The following is an 18,632-nucleotide window of genomic DNA, read 5'->3' as shown; positions in this document are numbered from 1 at the left end:
TTTAGGTGGACAGATGGTGACCAGCATTTTGACCAAAATTCAGGTCAGGGAGTCTGTGAGACAACAGGGACAGTGTGTGTGGATGGCAGCAGAAAACCATTGAGATTTTCAGATATTAATCTCTGTGCTACCTGATTCCTTGAATGGAGTAAGCCCCTAGGCTATTGCATTTAATGTGGTATTTAAAATAGTTAATTGGGCGGCCACTAGGTTGAGAGAGCTCCAGAGAGTCTTATGTAGGTAAACAGAAACCCAACTTATCAGGAAGGCCATGTGCCAGGGAAATATTAACTTGAGATTATCTGATAAGAAACTGCCTTTTGACATCTAATATGTGGTTTCCACTTTAACCAACCAAATGTTTTCCTTCTTTTGCTTCCATAATTACCTTAAAAAGATTTTCTTTCACATCTCCTGGGTGGTGGTCTAATCATTTCTGGTTTGTTAATGCCAGATTCATGAATTTCTGTCTACTGAAATAAACCTGTTAAAATTTTAATGGGTCTAAACTTATCTTTAAACATGAGTAAGAGACTCCCAGTGGGGGAAGAATGTCTTTGTTCTGAGTTACTTTAAAGAACATTTTTTAAATGTGATTTTATGTCACTTTGGCAAGATAAGGAATGTGGTTGTACTTTATGACTTTCTATTTTTCTCAAGACAAAATCTCAACTTGTTTCCATGGACTTTAAAGTCTTTACTCCAAACCCTGAGCCCTGTTCCCTGATCTCCCCTCAGGGCCACTCTTCCCTGTCTTAAGTTTTAATGCTCCACTGAAAGCAGCTATGTTCTCTTTCCTTAAATACTTGACGTTTGGCCTCTCTTCTTTGCTATTGATTGTACTGATCTCTGTCTGGATTCACCTCTGCTGGCCAGTGGTGGTGCCACCCCCTCACTAATTGTCCCTCCTGCACATCTCACCTCAGATATGACTCCTCTCTTTGAGAAACCGTGTCTCACCCACAGATCCCAGAAGAGGTCTCCTGATGGTGCCTTCCCAGCACTAAATCATGGTGAGCAGGTGAAGTTCTGTCCACACAGAAGGCTGTGTTTAAGTCCTAACCCTGACTACCTTTCAGTGTGACCTTATCTGGAAAAAGGGTTTCTGCAGAAATAATCCAGGTGAGGTCATACCGGATTAGAGTGGCTCCTAATTTAATTGCTGGTGTGCTCATAAGATGGGGGTGATTTGGACAGGCAACACACACTGGGAGAATGTCCTGTGACCATGCAGGCAGACATGAGTGTTGTGACAAAAAAAAAAAAAAAAAAGGAGAAACTCCAAGAATGTCCGGCACCTGTCAGATACTAGGAAGAGGCTAAGAAGGATCCGTCCCTGACTTAGCTACAGAACTGTGAAAGAATGAATTTCCATTATTTAAAAACTACCAAGTTTGTAGGGATTTCTTTTTTTTTTTCTTTCTTTTTTTTTTTTTTTTTAAATAACACTACACTCCTTCACTGGTAATGGAAGTACCTTATAACAAAAGTATTCCCAATTCCTCCTTCCTATAACATTAACACCATTCTTTTCACTTATTAGTAAGCTATAATGAAATACGTTGGTGCTCTTATTATTTTGAACAGTTATCATTTAGACCAAATAAGAAATATTTTTATTGTATCTTTTTTTAAAATTTATTTTTATTGTAAACAAATGGGATGCATGTTGTTTCTGTTTGTACATGGAGTAACAGCTTACCATTTGCGTAATCATACATTCACACAAGGTAATGATGTTTGATTCATTCTGTTATTTTTTCCTTCCCCCCCACCCTTCCCACCCCTCTTTCCCCTCTATACAGTCCCTCCTTCCTCCATTCTTGCCCCCCTCCCACCCCCCATTATGTGTCATCATCCGCTTATCAGTGAGATAATTTGTCTTTTGGATTTTTGAGATTGGCTTATCTCACTTAGCATGAAGTTCTCCAATTTCATCCATTTGCCTGCAAATACCATAATTTTATTATTCTTTATAGCTGAGTAATATTCCATTGTATATATATACCACAGTTTTGTAGGAATTTCTTGTAGCAGCCTTAGGAATGTGATACACTTGGTATATATGATTTTAGATTAGGTTTATCTATTTTTTGTTTGTTTCTCTCACTAAAACCATTGTCATGAGTGTAGAGAATGTATCAGATTTTTTCATCATTGATTATCCAGCTCCAAGAACATGGAATATTTCATACTAGACATAAATATATAGGTTGAATAACTGAACAGGGGAAAAGTCAAAAGAAAATGATTCTTTATAGGTTTGTTTTTGTGTGTTTTGGTGAGAAAGGTAGCAATATATAAAAGGAAAAATATTTTTGCACAAGCCTGAGCATCAGATGAAAATTTCAACTTTTCTTTGAGATAGTATATAACAGATGTTATAAGGCAATTTTTTTTTATAGTTCAGAGACTAAGAAACTTTCTCTGATCTGTTTAATTTAAAGAGATATCTCAGGAGATGATCATGATTATAAAGTTGACCAATACTAAATAGACTGCATTGCAAAGAAGTTTGCATAGCTCATTTCTAACTGAATAACGCCTAAATTTTGGGAAACTCTGTTAGCCTCATATTAATCACAATCAACATTTGGATAAAGCACAATATTGTATGTGCTCTATCTCCAGGTCTACCTTATTTAACTGAAAATCTTCTTTACTGATTCCAAGCATTTTTCATCCTCTAAAGGCTTCCTCTGGCTGCCAGGCTGCAGAAACTTCTTCACTGTGGGCAGGTTGCTGATTCTGGTTTTCAGGGCCTGCAATGAACAAGAACACAGCCTCAGGGTGGAGCCCAAACCAACTCCCATTAACACAACCAGGAAGTCTGCACCCCTCCTTAATGAAGAACAACTGAATCCCTCCATCAGCATAGCATGCTGTCTGGGAAACAGACAACCAATGAGAATAAAGATAAGAGCTAGAGAAAAAAGCTCAATAACAATTTCCCCAACTTCTCTTTAAAACTGTATTCAGATCCAGCCATCCTCTCTTCCGCCTTACACTTTTAATCCTGTAGCTGCTTTGCTATTGTATGATATAAGGAAAAACACCGTGCCTGTCACATGTGGGTGCAGAGAAGCACTCAAACAGGTGAACTGAAGATATGGGGAAACTGAGTTAGAAACGATGATAGAAATAAAACGGCAAATGCAGGTGGCAGTCACTACAAATGGTCACACTGAGAGATAAAGATGGGACTTGTGGAGTGGGGAGGAGGTAAGGAAGGGAGGTTTGCAGAGAGAACCTGAGGAAATCATGATCAGAACCCAAATGGGAGAGGGGTCTGTGAAGAGAAAGCTGGGCCCTGGGTTTTACTTATTATACAAAGCCATATATACTTCTTAGAGTAGCATTCGCCTCACATTTCCTTGCATAACAAGATTCTTTTCATTCCTCAGAACCAGGGCCTTAGAAATCTTTTGGAGGCCAGGGGTAGGGGTGAAGCCTGGAGATGGCCAGAAGTCAGAACACCACCAGCCCCATGTTTAAATATGAGATTCATGATGGGAGGTGTAGGCCTCTCTGACGGCTTGAGAGAGATCACCTTCAGCAGAGGGAAGTTGGCCAGAACGCTGGGGTCAAGCTCTTCTGTGCGGTAGAGAAGTTCAGTGAGGTGAATGTCGGCCTTGCTCAGCCTGTTCCCAACAAGGTAGTCTTGTCCATGGCTCTTTAGCACCTGCAGAGTGGGAGGAGTCAGATCATGACCACACATAGCCAGGCCCGGGCCCCAGGTTGTCCCTGAGCCTCTCAGCCCAACTCTGTTGGTCTGCTGCCTCCTGGGCAGTGTGGAGCTGCAGACCTTTCTGCAGGTCCCTGACTCATGAATGAGAGTGTGGGGCTCAGCTCCCTCCTCTGTTAAATCCTGGGTGACCCTTTCATTCTCACCCTCGCATTCCTGCATCACTCACACCGCCCACCATAACCAGCATCTTCTGCCTGTGCCAAGGGCATAACATTTGCTGTGCCATGTTTCCACCTGCCCTACACTCTAAATGGCACAGCAGGTAATTTCAAGAGGTTCCTCTCTTGTCTGCTCTCTCTTTCTCTGCAATCACTTGTAGACAGTGTCTCATTTAATAAGCACCGCTTTCTCTGTGAATACATCATTTCAGTGCCTCTGTTTTTCCTCAAGTCTGATTTCTTACTTTCCTGGTTATGTGTCTAGGATCTAAAGTGAACTTGAATCATCACAACTTTTGTGACATTGGCTTTAACCATGATGGTCTAATCGGTATGCCGAATTATTTAAGGATGAACTGCACTCATGTTTGAATCTTACTATGAAATGGGAAAAGTAAAATGTTTTGTGGAGACAGGAGTGGAAAGATGAACACATGATAAAGTGACATCATAAGATGTAAATTCTGTTATCTCAGAGATGGGTATCTATGGATTCTTCACACTTTCTTTCAATTTATATGCATGTATGAGAGTTTTCACAAAAGAATTTTGGGGTAATATGTGATATTTGTTTAAATATCTCAGCAATATTGAAATAATGAAGAAAATAGAAAAAAAAACCATGGCACTACCAATTAAAGAAAATATTTTGTCAACCACCTTATCAGATTAAGTATATATAGAGAAGTAGGAATAATTGCCTGGTATAAGAACAAAACACAGCATCAAATTTATGCTACAATTTATTTTTTTTTAATTTTTTTAATTTTTTTTATTTTGTGAAATAGGTTTTATTTTATTTTATTTTTTATTTATTTATTTTTTATTATTGTAAACAAATGGGATACATGTTGTTTCTCTGTACATGGCATAAAGGCATACCATTTGTGTAATCATAAATTTACATAGGGTAATGTCGTTTGATTCATTCTGTTATTTTTTCCCTTCCCCCCACCCCTCCCACCCCTCTTTTCCCTCTATACACTCCTTCCTTCCTCCATTCTTGCCCCCCTCCCTAACCCTAACTCTAACCCTAACACTAACCCCTCCCACCCCCCATTATGTGTCATCATCTATGCTACAATTTACAGCATTCTTTTATCTTTACCTCCAGTGTGCTTAGAACTTCCCACAGCCCAAGTGCTACTTCTGCACCATGAAATTCTGTACATAAAGAATTCTAGTTTGAGTCCCAGTAAATTTACACTTTTAACTTTGGTCACTAGAGCAAGCCTTCATCACAGTCTATCTTCACACAATGCCTCAAGTGCCAGAGTACTAAAGGAGCATGAAAGAAGGCCCTCTGGAAGTGAAAGTCAATGTCCAAGAATACCAGGCACTGATTTTCTCCTGTTTCTGTTATGGGAAGAATGTCTTTGTCCCCTCAGACTCATATGTGGTGATCCCGACACTCAATATGATGCTGTTAGGTGGGACTTTTGGGTCATAATTAGGTCCTGTGGGAAGAGCTCTCAAGAATGGCACTAGTGCTGTTATAATGAGACCTTAGAACCATTTGCCATAGGAAGACATAGTCAAAAGTCAGCCATTCATGAACCAAGAAGCGAGGCTTGCCAGATACCAATCCACCACTTCCTTGATCTGGTACTTCTCAGTCTCCAGAACTATGAGAAATGCATATCTATTGTTTAAACCTTCCAGACAATGGCATTATTCATAGAGCAGTCCTAAGTGCTAAGATAACCTGTTGGGACTAAGATGTCCTCTAAACTCTAAGCCACCCTCTAAACTGTCACTGTGCTGTATTCATGAACTGCATCCTGTTCTATGATTCTTCCCTCATTTCCATGGGACTCTCCCATCAATAGGTAAGCCTTACCCAGATAAAGAGAAAGTCAGTGTTTGTGCCCGGCCAGGCTGATGCTGCTCATGATCCCCTTGCCATGGTCCATCTCACTCAAGGTATAACCTAAACCCTTCCCATGTTAATATAAGAATAGAAACAAACTATACAGTGTTCTTTCCTTTATGTCCTTCCCATAGAGGTTGTATCTGGTGGCAGTACAGATGAGAATGGTTCTGGGCTGCCCCCACTTCATCCCATCCATCTTCAGTTTAGAGGGCACCCCAAAGGTGAAATAGCTTCCACTTACCTTCTCAAAGGCAGGAAAATAACGGTTTCTCGATTTATCTTTGATCTGGGTAAGGCTTCCATCTTTATCCCCAGGTGGAAGGTATGGGTAATAAAGAACTATTTCATTCAAATCTGCCACACCTTCTGAATACATATCAATTCTGAAAGCAAAATACAAGCGCTCTGTCAAATGCCTCTGTCCCAGATTTTATAGTCTTGAAATCCATGAAAATAGAGCACCAGATAGTAGTCAAAGTAATTCGCCTTCAGTAGGGACCCTTCAAAATCCAGTTAAAATTTTCTGAGTTTTATTTATAGATTAACATTTATTTCTTAGAGCAACCTACAGGGAAGACATGTCTAAATTTTTGTTATACACATGACCACATACAGTTCCAAAGAGTATCACTGGGCCATCACAAGTTATTGTCTTTAGAGAACTTGATGTCTGTAAACATTGATAGTACAATAGGGTTTGCTGTCTCTGCTGTGCTTTGTTCTGGACACAAACACACTATGATTTCTATTGCTAAACTCCTGTTTCCTAGGTAAACGCAAGACAGAGTCCCTGCCCCAGCTTCTCAGACAAGTCCCTCTCTTGCTCTTATTATACAGCTCAGGATAATTTTCATGTTCAATTTTAGAAATAGAGTTCTCCTAATTATTTCCCATAAATCATGTTCCCTAACCCTTTCCATGTACTGTTGCCTGATGCTAATCATGATGGCATTTCTTGGGGTCCCCACCTAAGACTTGGAAATTCCTTGTATGGTTATAGTAAGGGCACAATATAAGAGAACTTCATTTCTTTTGTTTCAAACAGGCTTGCCAAAATTATTTTTTTAAATAGCAACTTTATTGACAAATGTTCACACCATAATTGTCATCCAATTAAAGTTACTATTCTGTGATTTTTTTTTTAGTACATTCACAGAATTCTGCAAACATCAACACTCTCCAGTTCCAGAACATTTTTACCAGGCTGAGTGAATTACAAAAACATGTATACCACCCCTCCCTCCAGCTCCAGAAAACCACTAATCTACGTTCTGTCCCTCTGCACATGAGTGTTCTGCACATTCATACTAAAGAAACCACACAATATGTGGCCTCCTGCATCTGGTTTCTTTTATGTGACATGATGCTGTCAAGGTTCATCCACATTGCCACATGCATCAGTACTTCATCTCCTTGCACAGCAAAAGTATTCTACTGTATGACCGGAGAACCTTCCTTCATCCCTTCATTGTTGCATGTTTAGTTTATTTCCACTTATTGGGTATTATGAATAATGCAGCTATGAACATTTGTGCACAAATACTACTCAGGATGCATTTGTATTCCTCTTGGGTATAGCTCTAATATTAGAATTGCTGGGTTATTGGTAGCTCTTTTTAACTTTTTGAGGAACTTTCCAGAGTCCATACAAGATTTTATTTTCAATAAAGCAGTTTCAGTTCCGGAGGGAGGAGACCTAAACCCCAGTGCTGAATCAGTTGTGCTTCTTGAAGTCTACATGAAATGTTTTGGGTCACTCTTGTGTCTTGACACCAGACTCTGCTAACCCTCATCAAGTTGACCCATCTGTAGAAGAAGAGGGGAGCTTAGGTTCCTGGCCATCGGTCTTATGCTTTCTGGAACTGGAAAATCAGGTGCTTTCGATCCTTCTTTTACCAGGCCTTCGAGTCTGCCACTCAAACCCTTCCCTGTCCCGAGCTACTGCATAGTATTTACCCTCTAAAGCCTAAGCAAATGGAATCAGGATTACACCACATTCCTGATTTCACAGTTCCTCAGGATTTGCAAGCCTCCATGAACAGCATCCTGTTCTACATGACACTGCCCTGAATCCAGGCCAAGCTTACTCTTCTGCATCTCCACAATACTCGCCCATTTTGACTCAGTGTTAATGCCCAGGTTCAGCCTGGTGCTCATCATAGTTTGCCTGCCATAGTTTATCTCACTCAAAGAAGGACATCAAATCTTTCCATGTTATCTGTTGATGTAAGAATAGAAAATATACCGTACAGGGCTCTCTCCTTTACATCCTTCCCGTAGAGGTTGTATTTGGTGGCAATGTAGTTGAGAATGGCTCTGGTCTGCACCAGCTTCATGCCGTCAATCTCCACCATGGGCACCTGCTGGAACATCAAACTTCCATCTTGTGGAAGGAGACAATGAACAGATGAAACCTCTATAGATCAGATGTGTTCACAATGTAAAACAGTGGTGAAAATGACTGAAGATACAAAAGGAAAAAAATTATCCATTGGTAAATTTTCCAGTAAGATACCACTTTATTTTTAGTTTTTTTGTTTCTTCTTTTTCTTATCAACTTCTTTACTTTCAGCCTATTGTTTCACAGCTGTTTTAATTTCCCATCCATCCATATACATTGTGTGTCCCTGAGTATTTGTGTGTTTCATGGATATTTTAGGAAGAAGGTAGAGAGCCTGCAACAGGGCAGGAGCCAATTGCATTCAACGTCTGAAGAAGGCAAGGAGAGGGCCCTGGAGATTGTTCCTTAGCAAGTACTCACAAAGGTCTCACCCTTTTTAGCCCCCAGAGTTGCCAGATCTTACATTTTAACCACTCTCTACCTCTCTTCCGTCAGCACTACCATCCTTACAAATACACAAGTGTTATGTGATGTTTCAGTCTTCTCCTAGGAACACCCTTAAGAGGTATTAAGATATTTCTTACCTTTTCTTAAATTTTCCAAGTCTTCTCGTGTTTTCAGAAATTTCTCTTCAAACTGGAGAGAAGAAACAGTAAATGAGTCCTGATAAGTTCACTCAATAGTCTTGCATGCTTTTCAGTTTGAATCACTCCTATCTATGTTTAATATGAAGCAGGTCAGATTTTTGAGATTGGACATAGACACCAAAGAGTCTGGTCATGGCTATCTGGAAATTTATATTACATCTATCATGAAAAATGCATGGGTCACAAGCCTGAAAAGTGCTTGATCCCATCCATCATAGATATCATAGATGTGTTGGCTGCTTGAGGAGAGGGACCTCATCTGTCTAGTTCACGTGTATCTCCAAGAACTGGTACAAAACCTGGCTCTTTATAGGTGCCCCACAAAATTATTGCTGAATAAATATGTTCCATGGTTAACAGGCTATTACTATCTCCTCCAGTCCACCTCACAATTATGGTGTGTATTTTCAGTATAATTGCATTTACTTTCTTATAGGATAGAATTTAGATCTTTTTTAATGGAAATTTCTCACATGCGTAAATATAAACTGAGTATTTTGTTGCTCCTTTAGCCCTCACCAATTTCAGCAATTGTCTACTGATGCCAACAGGCTTTCATCTATGTACCACCCACTCTTCTTCTCTGGTAATAATTTAAAGGAAATCCCATCAAGATTTCATGCACAGTCATGTGCTACATAACAATGTTTCAGTCAATCACTGACTATGTACACAAAGGTGGCGCTGTAAGACAAGAAAAGAACTGACAATTTCCTATTGATTAGTGAATATGTAGCTCAAGAAGAGGCAAAGAAATAGAAAACTACAGAAGAAAAGGAAGAATACCTAAGAAAATTCACAGTGAAGCAGTTAGTAGAAGGCTTTGTAGACTTCCTAAGCTCCTTCAAAATGTCAAAAACATGAAGGCTGCAGATGTAGCTTGGTGGTAGAGCATTTGCCTATCACACTCATGGCCCTGGGTTCAATACCCAGTACTGTAAAAACAAACAAACAAAACAATGTTATGACCACTGAGAAGAGCCTGTATTAAAAATAATTATTTTTTAAAAGTTGAAAATATAAACTCCAAATAACAAGGTTTTCATTAATAGAGAGGAATTTTCATGGTATATTATCTACTTCCAAGCAAATCTATATATATATAATGAGAAAAAGCAAACCAAGCAAGTCGCCATGCACTTATTTCTGCGCAGCGATGTCTCCTCAGGACAATTACCAGGTAGGTCCTTAGTAGTTAGTCTAGAAGAAGGCACTGTGATCATAGGAGGTGACAGATCCATGCATATTACTGCCTCTAAAATTCTCTAGTGGGACATGATGGGGAGGTAGAAAACAGTGATATTGATGATTCTGAACCTGTGTTTGCTTCTTAACTTGTTAACAAAAGAATTTTAAAAATAAAATTAAATAAAAATAAAAAATGGAAAAAGTTTAGAGGACAAGGAATAAAAATATTTTACACAGCTGTATAATATGTTTGCATTTTAAGTATTATTAGGAAATAGTCAAAAAGTTGAAAAATTAGAAGTTTGTAAAGTAAAAACTTTACCGTAAACTGAGTTTATTTTTGAGAAAGGGAAACGTTTCAATAAATGAGTGCCGCCTATGTGTACAGAAGTCTACAGTAGTGTGCACTGTGTTAAATCAGCTTTTCATTATTCTAAGAAATACCTAAGAGAATCAACATGTAAAGAGGGACAGGTTAATTTGGGTTGTCACAACTTCAGAGGTTTGGGTCTATGGTTGTTTGGCACTGTTACTTTGTGACAAGGAAGAACATCATGGTAGGCAGCATGTGGTGGAGCAAACTGCTGGCTTCACGGTTGTCAGGAAGTGAAAAGACACAGGGGCTGCGTTCCACAATCCCCTTCAAAAGCACACCCTCAGCAACATAACTCCTCCCACTAGGCCCCACCTCGAAATAATTCCACTATATTCTAAGGGTGCCTCAGCCTAGGGATACACTTTTAAAATATGGGCATTTGTCAACTTTTCACATACAAATTATAGCATTCAGTAGTGCACTGGGCCTTCACTTTCACTCACCACTCACTTACTGACTCACTCAGAGCAATTACCAGACTTGCAGACTCTAGGCCTGGTAGAGTGTTGCATATAGATGCCTCATAGTTCATCTTTTGTACCATGTTTACTGTACCTCTTTTATGTTTAGATACACAGGTGCTTATCATTGTGTTACAATCATCTACAGTATTCAGTACGGTATCATGCGACACAGGTGTGTGGCTGAGCAACAACAGATCACACAATATTGCCGAGGGATGTAGTAGGCTACAGCCCCTGGTTTTGTTGGAACACTCTACAATGTTTGCACAACAAAACTGCCTAAAGACACGTTTCTCAGACTGTGTCCCCATTGTTAAGGACACATGATTGTGTTTCATTCTTAAATAGTTCAATTAGTTTTTCAAAAATACAGGAACTATGTAAAAAATAACTATGTTATCCCACCAAAAACATTAATAATAATTTACTATCACCAATATTCAATCAATAATCATGTTTCTAATTTTTATAAATTTCATAAATTATGTTCTATAGTTTGTTTAAACCCAAATCCAAATAAGGTCTACAAATTGTGATATATTTCTTACATTAATGTCTATCCTCTTTGATGAAAATACTGACAATTTATTTGCTTAAGTCTGTGAGTCTCTTAATAACTGGTAGTTTTGTTGAAGGCAAAACTCTTGACTTGGTATTCAGTTAAAAACCTCACCTAGCCTATGTGAGAAAAGTATCTATTACAGTAAATATTAGATCCAACTTAAAATTATCTAACTCAGAACATACCTCTACTCCAGCTCCAGCCAAGAGCCACCGGATGGACTCCATTCTGCCCCGTCCATCAAAGTAGTGAAGAATGGGTTTCCTGGCCATAACAGCAGTGTCTGGGTTTTCCTAAATGTGAGTGAATGGATGAAACTGTTACTATGGCAAAACCTAAACAAACCCTAGCTTCAGTTGTTCTTAGTTGGCCTAAAAAAAATCACTAATTTTGGAATTCACACAGTCAGGCTATACATTATTAGTCTCATATTATTTTTGCTAGTAGAAGAAACCTCTGACTGAGGCCATCTAAGGGGTTTGAAAACTGTTCTCCAGAGAATGTTATCACCCCCTGTCCTCCAGGGGAAAGATACTTTTCTCTATCTCCCCCATTCTCTGGGGGAAAGTTACTGTGTGTATCCTAATAATTAATTTCAGAATTACCTATTCCTGGGAAAAGTAACTGAAAAGATAAGAAAAAAGACTTTCTAATCAGCAAATTTTCTTTAGAGTTACAGAACCCAGAACATCCTGTGACCTATGCTAACAGCAACCCTGCATCAGAAAAGCAGGCCACCGCAAGTCTGTAACTGCCCTGGCACCCACCTCTGGGCTGCAGTCCCCACAACTCCCAGTACAAGCCTCGCACTTGTAATCCTATGCAAGATGGTCTTTGTTGGCTGTAGCCTCTGCCTTCTTTGATTTGCTGCCTTTCCAATAAATCTTTTTCTTTTCCCCAGCAACTTTTCCTTGAGTCGTTGGCCTTTTCCCATGGATTCAAGGTTTCAAGACCATCATATCAAAAAGAGGTACTTTAAGATGTTTGGTAGAAAAGCACCAGTTATACTCAAGAAGGATCTGCCTTCTTTGTGGCAGGGTCACAGAAGTTCTTGGACTGTATTCCTCGGTCCAACGGGTTACCCATCAGCAGCCAACCTCAGACTGCACTAAACCTGTCTCAGGTCCCCATTGGTTAAAATATAACTGTTCTTGGCAGGCTCATTGGTCACAGTGCATGGTAGTGAATGGTAGTGGGAAGAGAAAGAACTAGAAAACTAAAATTTATTGAAAACTGCCTATGTCTCACCCCAATACAAATCTCTTTTGATACATTATGTTTTGAATATTCACATAGCTTTGGGCACCAATTGTTTTTAATCTCTACTTTTCAGTTAGTGAAACTGAACATCATGGAAGTGAAATGCAATGTCCACAGTCACACCAGAGTCACCAGGGGCCATGGAAAATCATAATGTGAAACAAAAACAAGGAGGGTCTAGAACCACACAGATGAAGGCCTTGAGAACTTGTCAGGGCTCTGAAATCAGAGGACACCAACAACAACTAGGACCAGGAGCGAAGTCACTATTCAGTCCTTGGGCAGTTAGGCTGCGTTGCATCAAAAGTAGAAATCAGGCCTCAGGATTTGTGCACTGGTAGCTCACAAGGCCCAGGTTCCTCCCACGGACACAGCTTGCTGATTCCTTAATTCTCTGGAACTCCATGCTGTACTCTACAGCTTGTATTTTTCTGTGTGGTCTAGCAGAAGGGATGGCACTACATTCACTTGACAGTAAATGGAGTGGAGCTGACATTCCTTCAGTGCCAGCCATACACTGGGTACTCCATACATTATCTTCAGTTTAAACTAAAAATAATAAATCTTCAGGGAACTTCATAGAATATGATCATTTTACAGTTGGGGATAGTGTGAATTTCTTTTTTTTTTTCTTCTTCTTTTTTTTTTTTTTTTGCGGTGCTGGAGATCGAACCCAGGGTCTTGTGCTTGCAAGGCGAGCACTCTACTGACTGAGCTATCTCCCCAGCCTGATAGTGTGAATTTCTAAAGGAACTTGCCCGAATGAAGAGATGAACCAGGAGGTCAAACTCATCTCTGTTTAAAACCAAAGTCTAGGTTTGATTTTCTGTTAATGATTTTCAAAATATGCACAGTAATCCCTCTATAGATTGTGAAATCTACTAATTTTATAAACGAGATAGAAAGGAACAGCAAATATCAGAGTGCAGAAGTGTTTGGAAAGCGTTTCACTTCAGTTATGTGGGTGCAGTGTGCAGAGGAGCGTGCACATGTGAATGCCCGGGTGGCCATTGCAAGTGGTACGATACACACCAATGGCATCCAGTGAAGGACCTCTGATGGCCCTTGCTGTATCTCAGGCTGCCTTGAAGGTAGAGGGCACAGTGAAGAATCAGAGAATGAAAATCAGTGGCTCCTGGGACTGAGGTGACATCACTATTATGAGTGTGAATACAATCACACAATACTCACTAAGCACAGGAGTCCCAATGAGAGGGGAAAACAGTTACATTTAATCTGAAGTTCTACTACAAAACATTCTGTCTTCTTGCAAAGTTTTGTCTTTGAGTTTAATGCAAAAATATACTTGTCTTTGCCATTAGATGTATTTCTGAAAAATTATGTGTGATTGGATTTTAGGCATCAAAATGTTTTAAATACCCACATTTTAAAATGTGGCGTCCGTGCGCGTGCGCACACACACACACACAAACACATACACACAATCCTAACCTTTATGAAGTATAAAATCCTTTAGAAACACTGACTCATCTCTCACTCAGTCTGTTAGGAAGTCCACTGTACTTTCTTTTGAGGGAAATGAAGGAGGCATGTTCAGCAGATGAGAAGGGAGAGTGAAACTCACACCAGGTGCCAGGTGTGTTCAGGTGCTCAGGATGAGCGTTCAGAGTCACAATTCAAATCCTCACATTGGGCTTTTCTCAGCTCTTGACTAAGGATCCTGTTACACAGGGAAATGAGTTTTACCTTACATAAGGCTCTATCATGATGCTCTTTGTTGTAAGTGACTTTCTCCAGCTTCGGAATGTAAGGCTTCCAAAGACTAGGGCAAGGCTGGGACAAAGGTCACCATGAGGCTTTGCTAGGTGCACAGAAAGTGGGACCAAGAGAGACTGGATGACTTGCTGGGTTCACATCCAGTTTCATCACTCATGGTCAATGCTGAGTTGTGAGTGTCCCCTCTGCAAGCACCTGAGGACGGCGCCTGGTGTCCTACTGCAGAGGAGCATGCTGAAGCCACTTTCCTGCTCACACACTAAGTGTTGGGTTGTTTGAACTCCTCTGGTTCCTGGTCAGGGTTTCTCCACTCTAATATGGAACCCTCGTCTCCCTCTATGCTTCTATCTGAGGGCCTTTCCATATCTTTCCAACCAGAATCCTATAGCCACCTGAAAGTAAGAAGGGGAGGGAGCTAGAGGATACAGAATTCATGAGCAACTTTTCAGAGGTTTTGTGGCAACAACAACAACAACAACAACAACAACAACAAAAGATAAAAGTATCCCTTGCTTTCTCTTGACAATCCAAATCTGAGTGAATTGAATACTGAAATAAGTATATTTGCCCCATGAAGAAAATGGGTTTTGAAAGAAATATAATCTACACCAATTCCAGTAGTAAGTTAAAGGAATTATATCTGTGAGGTGGTTTTAGAATCATGGGGACACAAGTAATATTAGCTATTTCTCTAGAAGCTAAAAGAAAGGCTTGCAGAGAAATTACAACTCCTTCCATTTAGAAGTATGTGGACTGGTGGACTGGTTAGTCTTTAATTCTCAATTTTCTCCACTGAAAACAGAGATGGTTATATCTACCTTTGAGGGCTATTGAGAAATTGCAATGAAATAGCATATACACACTCAAAATAAGGATTCAGTAAATGGATATCCACCATTGCTCCAGTTCCTGAGAGATGAGTGTGCACCGAACACATGGGGTAGCCCATGAATCCTTTGTCTTTCCATCCATCCAACCACTCACCATCCATCATTTATTATCCATCTTCTATCTGTCTCTCTATCTCTATCTCTGTTTTGTCCATAGAACTCTAGAGCAGTTTCCACATATCAAGAGATGATGATGGCTATAGGGAGCAAGTTACCAGTCTGACTTGGTCTCTGTCCTGAAGGGTTTTAAATTAGTCAGGCACACAGCATTGTAAACACCTGACAGATTGGAATGAGTCTACTTAACGAGTTTCTGGTAATTCCAACCCAAGAATCGTGACTTCTGCTAGCCCAGAAAGTCAGAACAAGGGAAAAATCTTACCAGTCTCTGAGAACTAAGTACCCTGCCCTTTCTACTTATGCAGACTGTTGGGTACAGGTTAGCATCTCTAGCTCTCTACTGAATGGATTTTGCATCCCAAATGTCTGCTTCCTACTCTTTAAACTAGGGTCACATCTTGTTTTCCTCCAGACCTTCTCTCTGCAGCCCACGCAACACGTTTTTCTTCATTGTCCTTTCAGTATCTTCTCCCAGAGGTGCTGCACTATGTCCTGTGAATTCTAGTAGACCCTGGTTTCTCTGACACCAGATTTCCAGAGACTTTCCCTGAAACTCAGTCTCTCCTTTATAGAAACTTTCCTTCTTCTCAATATTAACATTATTGCAGGGCATAGCTGAATTTTAAATTCCAATTCTAAAGACTCATACATTCCAGCTAAGTGTTCATGTGCTTTTAAAAACTAGTTACACGCTCCAGTGATTGTCTGGGTTTTGCATGGAGACTTCTGAGTGTTAGCACTTGGGAAGTCATGTCTCCCAGTGATCCTCAGCTGGGGGGTGCTGCTTCCCCAGTACTGAGGATGGTGGGCAATGTCTGGAGAGGTTTTATTTTTTTGTTTGGTTTGTTTGGCTGTCACAACCTGAGAGTTTGGAAAGTGCTACAGCATCAGCTGGGGTGTGGCCAGGAGGCCTCTAAATATTCTATAATGAAAAGGACAGTCCCACACAGAAAGATTTACATGGGTCTAACAGGAAGTCCTGCCAAAGATGAGAAAACCTGCCTTAGCCATTCTCCTTTTTTGTCATGAGATGGTGAACCCCAGAGAAAAGGTGAGACTTTCCATCTGGTTAATTAATAGCAAGTCCAAAATGGCATCTCATTTTCCCAACCATACAATTTTTTTTAAAATTTTAGATGTGAATATACCTTTATTTTATTCATTTATTTTTATTTGGTGCTGGGAATCAAACGCAGTGCCTCACACATGCTAGGCAAGTGCTCTACCACTGAGTCACAACCCCAGCCCCCAAACTATTTTTATGATAGAATATCTCAATGCTGAATTTTCAGTCTACATAGTATTACAGTATCACAATTCCAATAATTGGGTGTTGACTATCTCTAGAGAAAAAAACTTTGGCATAAATCCCACAGTCCTGCCTCTTCACTGGTCATAACCTCAGTTTGTCTAAACTACTGCCTTTTCTCTTTTCTCCTCCTCATGAATTTTTCTCATACCATGAAACTCTCCTGCTCTGGTTTCCCAAATTCTAACTTTACATTTCTGTAAAGATGTATCCAACAAAAGCTGATTTAATAATTCTTGAACCATCATCTAAGCACATCAAGGATACATAATGTGAGTGTAAAACAGGATTTTGTTTGTATTAAGGACACATTTTAAAGTATTTTTTTGTGGTATCTAAAAGGGAGGATGTGAGGAAATGTAGGAAAATTGATTAGATTGTAACTTACCTTGTTGAAGGCTGCTCCCTCTTAGCTCCACTACAGAGTTCCTGATATATTTATTTATTTATTTATTTATTTATTTATTTATTTATTTATTTCATTTGAATAACTCCTTCTTATTGAAGGGAGAAGAGACCAGTGGCAAAAGTCACTCCCACAATATTTAAGAGCCACAATCTCCCCATGGGAGATTGGGGGAAAAAATGCCCAGTCATTCTGATATCACAAAACAACTGGTTAATATTTTCCTTTTCAAGGTTGCAGGCAGAAATTTGAAGAAAACATTTCAGACAGATATTTTTTTTTTCTCTCTCTCTCTCCCTCCCTACCTCCCTGCCTGTTTCCCTTACCCCCTGGGGACTGGCTTTTTCAAGAAACTTTGTGCTGGGCTTTCTTGAATGGAATGCATGTATTAAGGCAGATGAAAAACCTCTATTTTGAGCTTTGCTAGGATGTGGCTGTGTGGGTTGAATGGCACCTTTTAAAATGTGCTTTCATTTTCTAATATTTTACATTTTAATCTCTTTATTATGAAAATTTCTGACATGCATGAAAATAAAGAGCAGAATATCATATTGTTCTTTGTACCCCTCACTTAGCTTCAAGAATCTTTGATATATATGCCCATCCACTCTCCTCTTGTAATAATTTAAAGGAAATTCCACATGTCATATATATTTCATTCTTAACTACTTCAATGTGTTTCTCTAAAGCATAGAAACTATTTTTTTAAATTACAAAACATTGTCATATCATTATAACCTAAAATACTAATAGTAAGTCTTTAATGTCATCAATTATTCAATATTCGTTTTATTTTCTCCTTTTCTTCTTCTTCTTTTTTAATGTTACCGGAGATTGAACCCAGAGGTGCTCTAACGGATCTACATCTCTAGCCCTCACCTTCCCATTTTTTTTTTTTTTTTTTTTTTAATCTTTGAGACAGGGTCTTGCTGAATTGCCAGACTGGGCTCAAACTTACAATCCTCCTGCCTCAGGCTCTGGAGTCTCTGGAATTACAGAAGTGTACTACTATACCCAGCTTCATATTTCTAATTATTACATGAATGCTACAAATTTGTTTTTACAGTTTGTTTAAATCAAAATCCAAATGAAGTCCACAAATTGTGATTAGTTTTTTAAATTTATTTTAATGTTTATGCTGTTTCATGAGAAGAAATCTTAACAATTTTTAGGTCTGATCTATTAATCTCTTTATTCAAACAGGCAATTTTTTTAAGGTAACAAATTTTAAGAGGTCTCTCAGTAAGAAACATCTTCTGACTGATGCAAGAAAAGCATTTAATACAGGTTCATTGTAAGATTGCCTAACTCAAAACTTGACCTCCACTCCAATTGCTTCCTAGAGAGCCACCAGATGGATTCCATTCTGCCCACTGGATTGCAGTAGTGAAACTTGGGTTTCCCTGTTGTAATGTACAAAGCTGCTCCCCCAGCCCTTTCCTTTGCAGCCATTTCCCTGCCTCCCAACTACTGTCAGTCTGTGAACATCCTAGCTAGCTATTGGTTCATCAGTCAGCTTGCAAGTATCCTTCTCCGCTATTGGTTCCCTGTTA

The 18,632-nt window shown here is 39.5% G+C and overlaps 1 protein-coding gene across 4 annotated transcripts; it reads right to left on the bottom strand.

Annotated features, from left to right (window-relative positions):
- Positions 1-1,890: 1,890 nt before the first annotated feature.
- Positions 1,891-17,130, bottom strand: LOC124989702 (glutathione S-transferase alpha-3). Of its 4 annotated transcripts, none has more exons than XM_047559671.1 (7): positions 17,062-17,130; positions 11,543-11,650; positions 8,705-8,756; positions 8,030-8,162; positions 6,021-6,162; positions 3,551-3,682; positions 1,891-2,762 (listed from the first exon to the last, which is right to left on the bottom strand). In XM_047559671.1, exons 2-7 carry the CDS (start codon positions 11,627-11,629, stop codon positions 2,643-2,645), a joined length of 666 nt encoding a protein of 221 aa, XP_047415627.1. In that variant the 5' UTR covers positions 11,630-11,650; positions 17,062-17,130; the 3' UTR covers positions 1,891-2,642. The 4 variants fall into 4 exon arrangements, with proteins under 4 accessions (XP_047415627.1, XP_047415630.1, XP_047415628.1 ...); XM_047559674.1 differs by lacking the exon at positions 17,062-17,130 and adding an exon at positions 12,168-12,412; XM_047559672.1 differs by lacking the exon at positions 17,062-17,130 and adding an exon at positions 12,125-12,411.
- Positions 17,131-18,632: the final 1,502 nt, after the last annotated feature.

The sequence above is a fragment of the Sciurus carolinensis genome, chromosome 7, assembly GCF_902686445.1.
Source record: "Sciurus carolinensis chromosome 7, mSciCar1.2, whole genome shotgun sequence".
Taxonomy (NCBI): Eukaryota; Metazoa; Chordata; class Mammalia; order Rodentia; family Sciuridae; genus Sciurus; species Sciurus carolinensis.
The sequence above is the reverse complement of the archived record's forward strand: the minus strand, read 5'-3'. Positions and strand labels throughout refer to the sequence as shown.

Coding starts and splice junctions, on each gene's coding strand:
- LOC124989702 (XM_047559671.1), bottom strand. CDS start 11,629: ATGGCCAGGAAACCCATTCTTCACTACTTTGATGGACGGGGCAGAATG. Junction 8,757..11,542: donor TGGCTGGAGCTGGAGTAGAG/GTATGTTCTGAG, acceptor TCTTCTCTCCAG/TTTGAAGAGAAATTTCTGAA. Junction 6,163..8,029: donor GATGTAAAGGAGAGAGCCCT/GTACGGTATATT, acceptor TTTTGCTTTCAG/AATTGATATGTATTCAGAAG.